Source organism: Andrographis paniculata, unplaced genomic scaffold (genome assembly GCF_009805555.1).
Source record: "Andrographis paniculata isolate CXL003 unplaced genomic scaffold, ASM980555v1 Contig60END, whole genome shotgun sequence".
Classification (NCBI taxonomy): Eukaryota; Viridiplantae; Streptophyta; class Magnoliopsida; order Lamiales; family Acanthaceae; genus Andrographis; species Andrographis paniculata.
In genome coordinates, this window is record NW_026137596.1 from 5,180,310 (window position 1) to 5,190,169 (window position 9,860).

The 9,860-nt window shown below is 31.9% G+C and overlaps 1 protein-coding gene across 2 annotated transcripts; it reads right to left on the minus strand.

The window, feature by feature from the left end:
* Positions 1-3,506: 3,506 nt before the first annotated feature.
* Positions 3,507-5,993, minus strand: LOC127259249 (40S ribosomal protein S17). 2 transcript variants are annotated; one of them, XM_051286444.1, is made up of 2 exons: positions 5,876-5,993; positions 3,507-4,133 (listed from the first exon to the last, which is right to left on the minus strand). In XM_051286444.1, exon 2 carries the CDS (start codon positions 4,129-4,131, stop codon positions 3,697-3,699), a length of 435 nt encoding a protein of 144 aa, XP_051142401.1. In that variant the 5' UTR covers positions 4,132-4,133; positions 5,876-5,993; the 3' UTR covers positions 3,507-3,696. The 2 variants fall into 2 exon arrangements, with proteins under 2 accessions (XP_051142401.1, XP_051142402.1); XM_051286445.1 differs by having other exon boundaries at positions 5,864-5,886.
* Between the last annotated feature and the right edge of the window lie 3,867 nt (positions 5,994-9,860).

A 9,860-nucleotide genomic window follows, 5' to 3' on the forward strand; every position in this document is an offset into this window, starting at 1 on the left:
ACAAAAAAATTAATAATAATAATAATAATAAATATCCATTATATATTTTTTTTCTTCTACTTATGGATAGAGACAAAAACTCATTCTTACAAGTCCAACCCCACTCTACCAAATAATCCCTAACGAGACTTATTTCTTTGTTCAACTTGCTAGTTGTTTATTCTTCTTCTATTATTGGGTTCAATTTTTGTTAATTAATGGGTAATCATGTTATTTATTTGTGTTTCTTTTGGCATTCTGTTTTAAGTAGCTAATGTGAAATAAATTGAAGTCGGACTACTTTTCGATACTTAGGTTTTTATTCAATTATTGTAATTGTGTTGTTTACAATTGCTTGTTAAAATATAATTTTTAAAAAAAATGTTTCTTTTTTTAATGTATTTTAGTTCTTTGCAATTGCTAATTAGAAATTTGATTCTTGAATCATTACTTAACAATTAATGTACCATATTTTGATTAATACGTATTTTGGAGTCGGCAAGTTCAAAAACAGATGATGGTCCTATTAGATATTCTATAAACGGGTTGAGTCAGTTATTAGAAATTTCCTATGAAAGGATGGTGATTTAATTCGACGGTATATAAGAAAGAGTAATCTTAGTCACAATAAAAAGTTCTTCAAACTCAAGCAATAGATTATTGTCCTACTCCTAAGGTTAAAAAAATCTAGATCTATTACATGGATAATTTTATAACACTGAATCGGGAGATGAAGTAAAATGCAATCATTTATTTTCATTGATTACATGCAAATGTAAGTTAAAAACAAATATCAGTGCTACGTTGAATCATTTGAAAAGTTGCAAGATAATTATGAATAAAGTTGAATATGAGGACCGTATGGATAAAAAAGTTAAAATAAACAACAATGCATTATCAACAAAAAAAAAAAAACTAATCCATTGTTGTTAATTCTATTTTGACATTTAATCAACAAGAATGTCGTAAAATTCATGCAAAATTAATTATTGTTGATGAGATGTCTTTTGGAATGGTAGAATTAGAAGAATTTTGTGATTCTATGAGTGTCATTCAACCTCGATTAACAAATTCATCACGAAAAACACTTGTTAAGAATTGCATTAAGATATTTGAATATGAGAAGTTGAAGTTTGAGAGTTTTTTCAAGAATTACAAGGGTAGTGTTTGACATATTTGGACATCTTGTCAAAATATGAGCTATATGTCATTAATTGTGCATTTTATTGATGATGATTGACATTTGCACAAAAGAAGTTGAATTTCTCTTTAATTCTTGCTCACTCGGAGTTATGCAATTAGAAAGAAAATTGAAGATTTTTTGGTAGTATGGAAGATTAAGAATATTTTTACTATAACAATTGATAATACAAGTACGAGTGATGTTGGCTTGAGATATCTAAATGATAAGTTGATAAAATAAGAATGAGTGACTTTAGATCGAAAGTTCTTATATATGAGATTTTTAAAGAAAGTTGGTATTAAAATTGATGAGGACAGCGTCTGAAAAAAATTGCACAAAACATCACAACATTTGTAGAGTTAAAAAAGACAAACACTATGTCTTTAAATGAGTTGATTTAAATCTTGAAAACCTACTAAATGAATCGATTGACATTTAAAACTCAATTTTAGGTGATCTTCACATCAGAAACTATAGTTGATGAAAATAGTGACAAAGAGCTCTGCATCATTACAAAAAGTATAATTTGAATAAGCCATGATAAAAAGGCCAGACAACTAAAGCAACAGGAATTTGAAACTGCACTCTGAACACAACTTGAACAAATAAGAGGCCTCTTGCATAGAACATTTAAAAAGATTAGTACTTATGCGAAGCATGTTGTCCATAAGGTCGATGTTTCGAAAATGGTTAAGGTGATGAATAAAATAGTCATATCATATGACATGAGATGCTATGGGTGTAATAGATACGGGCATGTGCACTGAGTGTGCCACAACTAAGAAAAATAACAAAAAAGCCATAGAAGTTGCATAGAGTGATGAAAAAACTGAAGAACAGAAAATTGTATTATAAAAAAAACAAAAGTAAGTATTGTAGTTAGATAATTTTAAAGATTTAATTTCCACTTGTAGTATTTATTTAATATCATATTGCATTAAGGAGTACCGAAGATTGTTTGTAAGTTTTAATTTTTGTATTTTATAATCTACTTGTGTCAATGACTAATCTCATAGACCAGATCTCTTGGGTTAACGACTAATCATTATCTCAATATGATTTAAATTATTTTATTATAGATTAATTTTCTTTTCTTTTTTTTAAATGAAAACTAGTTATAAATTAAAATTGAACTAAAAATACACCCGGAAAATAAATGTTTTTTTTTTCAAAAATAATACATAGCCTAATAATCTGTTGTTCTTATAATCATTTTGGGTTTGCTTATTCGTGGGGTTTTGGTTTTCAATTTTGATTTTGAATAGTAAAATTTTGAATTGAAATAGTTGTTTGATGTGATATAAATATGTATTGATGTGATATTTTGAATGTAAAATTAAATTTTAGTATAATATAGTAAATAAAAAATATATATTTGATTTGATATTTTTGGGAAAAAAAATTTTTAGAATAATAAAATCAAAACAAAAATTTCACAAGTATAAATGATTGACTAATCTTTTTTCTGTTTTTCTTTTTTTCTTTTTAATGCAGTAATAGTTGCCTCATGTATGGCTGTACTTGTTTTTCATTTTCACTTTTATTAAGACATGATCATGTAGTGTAGTAGTAAGATATCATTTATAACCATAGCAGTGATAATTAATATGCTATGGTATAAACAAACAAATTCCAGAATATTGGGTCCAAATGGAACTGGTTTATGATCCAAAAAATTCAGGTTAGGACCGATTAGAGTTGTTAACCGAACTGAACAACTCATCCGGCTCAACTCGATTCGATTAAAATTCGTTCGCAAACGTTAACAAGCCTAACAATATAAACAAATTCGTTTAGTTAACGAGCGAGCTTGAACTTTGTTCACGAATATTCATTTAAATAACATATTTATTATAAACATTATATATACATATAAAATTATAATTTATAAATAAATAAAACATTAATTTAAAGTACATAAATAAAATAATTTTAATTTTTTTTTAATTTATATATAAATTAAAACAAATGAGACAAACGAACTTAATCGAGCCGAACACAAACACGAGCTCAAACAATAAAAATTCTTAATGAGCTAAGCCCGAACACTACGAACGAATTCGAAAGCTTAACGAACGAACACGGGCTTTATTCGCGAATGTTAACGAACATTTCAAATTTGGCTCGGTTCGGTTCGTTAACAGCTCTAGACCGATTGGCACCTACCATATCATATCATATCATAGCACTACAAAAACAAACAGAAGCAATTTTTTTTCTTTTTTTTTTTTATCGGAATTCATAAGAGCATGTTTTCAATTTGCCATCCATATTGAAAGAACATTTGTATACACAAATAACAATGTACCATCTAATAAGAATTTGGTAAAATTGCAAAATAATCTCAAAACCAATCATCTTTAATGGCAATCAATCCTAAATAGTAAAAAGAACCAATTTTGTTGCAAAATTACAACTAATTGAGTCAAGAAAACAACAAATCCATAATGTTGTAAAACATAACAAGTTTCAGTATAGTCACATATTGATAGAACTAAAGACACTTGAAAACCAAAAAAACATTTTTACCAATCTCAGTACCTTCTTCCGAAGCCACCTCCGCCGCGGCCATAGGCCGGAGCAGCCGGGGCCGCAGCCTGTTCAGTGGTCTGCTTCACGACTCCCGGAAGGTCTGCCATTCCGAGGGTTGTAAGCATCTCAATGGTCTCATTGTCAACCTCAATGAGATCGGTTCTTATGGCCGACTCATCTGGGACAAAGTCCATGCGCCTCTCGCGCTCCTCCTCCTGCAACTTCAATGAGATGCCGCGGACTGGACCCTTCTGGATCCGTTTCATCAGATGCGTCGAGAAACCAGCAATCTTGTTACGGAGACGCTTTGATGGAATGATGGCTACTTCCTCGAGGATTTTCTTGTTTGTGTGAAAATCAAGGGTCATTTTGGAGTAGTACCTCTCGATCACCTGTCGGGATGACTTCTTTACTGTCTTGGTACGCACACGCCCCATCTCTACAAAACAGCAACTAATATGAATTCACTGATTGTAGCAAAAACTCGCAAAACATTAAAATAATTTTAACTAAATTTCAGCACTGGCCTCACGCAAACAATAGAGGTTGTGTTCTTTTGTGGATTTTATTTCAGGTTTTTACTATTCAAACTTTTTTTTTCTTAAAAAATATCACATCAAATAATTATTTTTCTTTTTTTATACTACCTCCGTCCGGCTCTAAGGGTCCTATTTACTTTTTGCGTGTTGATTTTTGAATATTCATTATGTCAAAACGTAGTACAAATTAAAAAAAAAAAATTGCAAAAATACTTTCACTAGTGCCTTATAATACTAATAGAATGACATTTATACAAAAAATTATACAAATATAAGAATATTTTTAATATTAAGTACAATGACGCAAAAGATAAATGTGACCCTTAGAGACGGACGGAGGGAGTATTATACTACAAATTTATTTTACAACTAATACATCACATCAACCTCTATTTATATCACATCAAACAACTATTCAAATTTAACTTTTTACTTTTCATAATCCAAACTAAAAAACTAAAATCTACAAACAAACACAACTCAGTCGACTAGAATGTGTCAAAACACTTCAGGGTAGGTTTTAAGACTAATTAAAGGATCATTCTATTATCTATCTCTAAATAATGGATTAGATTAATAATCCCACATAAAAATTTATTATTAATAAGTTAACATATTAAATTAGACATGTGATAGAAGCTAATAACTATCCACCTACTTATTCATAATAAAAGTGGCCTATGTATTTGCAAGTGTTGTACACAAATTATTTGATTACAAAAGTTCTAAATAGTCTAAACTCTAAACTACATGTACACATACTTTGATACATCAGCCAATATCTAATACCCAATAAGCCTAATCAAAAAGGTATATTATGCATTCAAATTGGTACAATATCAAATCGAAAACCAAGCCATTGAAATCAGAATGGAATTGCTTGGAAATTTCAAATTCAACTTCGACAAAAACAATTAACATTAGAATTTCAAACTTCTGAGCAATGGTATACATGAAGCATTCAATACATGAGTAGTCAACTATTTCTTATGTTTTTCAATTAGATAAAAAAAACAGCATCTTATATCTAAGTTTAAAACAGTAGATTTCTTTCATTATAATGCAATAACTAAACTAACTTAGAAACATCTTGAGATAGCAACCACTTCAAAAAGCTAATTACAAAATCTAAAATAAAGTAATTCATAGCCTACTCCTAACAATACTGATCTGAAAAGAATAAAGATCAGCAATTAAACAATTTACTCTTTGAGATCACAACATCGAACAGTACCATGAAATTTTCTAATTCATATTCCTAAAGCAAATAGAACCGTAGCACGAGACTTAGTGTTTATACAAACAATAACAGCAACGGAACAATAAAAATGAAAATTTCTACACCCGACAAACAATTGCAAACCAACATCAACAAATCCACAATCTTTTGCTACAATATCAATAAGAAAATTACACACCAGGAATGTTTATTTTTCTTTACATTCACCCACCAAAATTACAGAAAAATAAGTAAGTAAATAAAGTTACAAAGACGAATAAAAAAAAAAAAAAAAAGTACATCCGCAATATCGAGCAAAACTATTCATTGCAACCCAGATAAAATTTCACAAAACAAAAAAATAAAAAATGCACGAGATCGAGATCTTTGAAAGCGTAAAAAGAGACGCACAAGTTGCCCTACCTGGAAACAAATCAACAAATCGGATTGGCGTAGGGTTTGGAGGGAGTCGGGAGACAGGAGGCGTGAGAGACAATTAAATTTACATTAGGGAGGGAAGGTGGATTAGGGTTTAGAAAATGGGCTATAGCCCATATTCAATTAACTTTTTCTTTTTTTTTTTCTTTTTTTTTTCCTTTTTTTTTTTTCTTTTTTTTTTTTAATTCAAAATTTTTATTATTCAAATTCCAACTAAAAATTCAATCCCGAAACTTATAATAATATTATTAATTTAATCACTTTATTTTTACTAAATTGATAGTATCAAATCATTTTAAGCTATTATTTATACAGTAATAAATTGATTTTTATTTATTAATACTCTCTCTTTCACTAATAAATTTATTGTATTACTAATTTTAGCCAAATTAATAAATTAACATTTAATTTTATTTAAATTTTTAACTAAATTTTAAAAAATATCTTCAACTATCTATTTTTTTTAATAAAATATTTATTTTTTAAATTCTCGTGTAGGACCCAACTGGAGTAATTTTATTGGACGGAGGGAGTAATTATTATAAAATTAATTATATTATATATATGTAATAATTTTAATAATAATAAGGATATATAATAATTTATTAAAATAAATATTAATATTTATTTTATAATTATATAAGTTGTTGGAATAATTTTATAAATTATAATAAGTAGTCTAATACCCGTATGACAAATTTATGTAAATTAATATTGTTAATATTATATCTTATAAATACGAGTTTGTACGGATCTGCCACTTGAAAAGTCTATCTTGCCCCTCATTTCAAAAATGACAATTTAGCCCTTAACCTACCTTTGTACTCGCTTGAAAAGACGTTTTGGAATCGTCGTCAGCAACCGCCGTCAACCGCCCAAGACGAAACGTTTTGGAACGTCGTCTGGTCGGTTACATTAACCGCCTCGCCAAACGCCTCCACCAGTTCCAGAACTCAAATAGTCCACCCAACCAATCCAGAGACCAATCGGTAGACCAAAAGACTCCTTGACCGCACCCACCAAGCGACCTGTCTATCCGCCTGCGGACCAGCTGACTTGCCTATGCGACCGCAGACCAGCCGACCTACTTTATCCGACCGCAGACCATTAGAAATGTCTGTCCGACCTTCTGACCATCAGACCTGTCTGTCCGAATGCTAACCATCTGACCGAGGACCAACCGACTAGATCAACCGACCGAGGACCTTCCGACTTGCCTATCCGACCGCTAACCAACCAACCTGATCATCCGACCGAGGACCAACCGACCGAGGACCTTCCAACCTGCCTATCCGACCACTAACCAACCTACCTGACCATCCGACCAACCGACCTGACCAACCGACTTGAGCGCAAATTTTTCTCCTTTTCCACCCGACTTCGTGTCTAACTTCCTTTAAGATCCTGCTATCCTTATTTTTATTATTATTATTATTATTATTTGTGCGTAACAATTATCAAAGTTGAAATATCATTGCTATTTTTGACATTTCAAAACTCATAAAGAGATGCAGGGTCACCCTTCTTATCTCAGTCTACCCGTCTGCGGACCAGCTGACTTGCCTATCCGACTGCAGACCACCATCAGACCTGTCTGTCCGACCGCTAACCATCCTACCGAGGACCAGCCAACCATACCAACCGACCGAGGACCTTCCGACCTGCCTATCTGACCGCTAACCAACCGACCTGATCATCCGACCGAGGACCAACCGACCGAGGACATTCCGACTTGAGAGCAAATTTTTCTCTTTTTCCACCCGACTTCGTGTCTAACTTCCTTTAAGATCCTGCTATCCTTATTTTTATTTTTATTATTATTATTTTTTGTGCGTAACAATTATCAAAGTTGAAATATCCTTGCTATTTTTTACATTTCAAAACTCATAAAGAGATGCAGGGTCACCCTTCTTATTTCAGTCTATCCGCCTACGGACCAGCTGACTTGCCTATCCGATCGCAGACCAGCCGACCTACTTTATCCGACCACAGACCATGAGACCTGTCTGTCCGACCGCTAACCATCCGACCGAGGACCAACCGACCAAGGACCTTCCGACCTGCCTATCCCACCGCAAACCAACCGACCTGATCATCCGACCGAGGACCTTCCGACCTGCCTATCCGACCGCTAACCAACCCACCTGACCATCCGACCAACCCACCTGACCAACCGACTTAAGCACAAATTTTTCTCCTTTTTCACCCGATTTCATGTCTAACTTCCTTTAAGATCATGCTATCCTTATTTTTATTATTATTATTATTTTTTGTGCGTAACAATTATCAGAGTTAAAATATCCTTGCTATTTTTGACATTTCAAAACTCATAAAGAGATGCAGGGTCACCCTTCTTATCTCAATCTATCCATCTGCGGACCAGCTGACTTGCCTATCCGACCGCAGACTAGCCGACCTACTTTATCCGACCGCAGACCAGCCGACTTACTTTATCCGACCGCAGATCATCAGACTTGTCTGTCCGACCGCTAACAATCCGACCGAGGACCTTCCGACCTGCCTATCCCACCGCTAACCAACCGACCGAGGACCTTCCGACTTGCCTATCCAACCGCTAACCAACCCATCTGACCATCCGACCGCTAACCAACCCATCTGACCATCCGACCAACCGACCTGAGCGCAAATTTTTCTCCATTTCCACCCGACTTTGTATCTAACTTCCTTTAAGATCTTGCTATCCTTATTTTTATTATTATTATTATTATTATTATTATTATTATTATTATTTGTGCGTAACAATTATCAAAGTTGAAATATGCTTGCTATTTTGAAATGACATTTCAAAACTCATAAAGAGATGCAGGGTCACCCTTCTTATCTCAATCTATCCGCCTGCGGACCGACTTGCCTATCCGACCGCAGACCAGCCGACCTACTTTATCCGACCGCAGACCATCAGACTTGTCTGTCCGACCTGCTGACCATCAGACCTGTCTGTCCGACCGCTAACCATCCGACCAGACCAACCGACCGAGGACCTTCCAACCTGTCTATCCCACCGCTAACCAACCGACCAGACCAACCGACCGAGGACCTTCCGACCTGCCTATCCGACAGCTAACCAACCCACCTGACCAACCGATCATACCAACCGACCGAGGACCAACCGACCTGAGCGCAAATAATTCGATTGTATTTTTGTTTTACAGTTTATATTTCAAATAAATAATGTTTCACTACATTACATTATAGAATAGTCGCGCGGTATACCGCACCAAGAGCGTGTTCTAGTATATATATATATATAATACTTCATTAAAGAATATATTTTAATATTAATTTTAACTTTAGATTTTAAATTTATTTAATATTTTCCACGTTTGGTAATTAGAGTTCTATTTACATTTGAGATGGATATTAAAAAATATTTTAATAATGCTGTATGATATCTTGCATTAAATGAAAATTTTATTTTTTAGATATATTTGTAATGAAATAATATTTATGTAAATAAATATAATTGAAGGAATAATGGATAGTAAAATGGGTAGTTATTTTACATTCAAATTTTAATTATTTTTTATTATTATTATTATTATTATTATTATTATTATTTACGTATTTAGACTATGTATAATTAAAATTATATATATTTCTCATAAAATATTCTATTGTATATTATTTTAATATAAAATTCAAACCGAAATTAAAAGCACCTTAAATAAAAAAAAAAAAAATAAAAAATTGCAACTCTAGTAGAAAAACACCTGAAAAATTATTTTTCAACAATTAAAATATTTTTTAGAAAACTATTTCATAATTTTATTTTAAAGTTTTCATTATAAATTTTGAAAAAGATATATAATTATGATTGTTAAAAATATATTTTTATTTTTATAATTTTTGTAATTATTTTTTAAAATATTAAAAATTGATTTTTTTTATATATTACGAAATAATTTTGAAAAAAATATTTTTGTCAATTTATAAATGTATATCAAATAAT

What these genes read in the sequence shown, in the direction of transcription:
- LOC127259249 (XM_051286444.1), bottom strand. Translation starts at nt 4,131, where the DNA reads ATGGGGCGTGTGCGTACCAAGACAGTAAAGAAGTCATCCCGACAGGTG.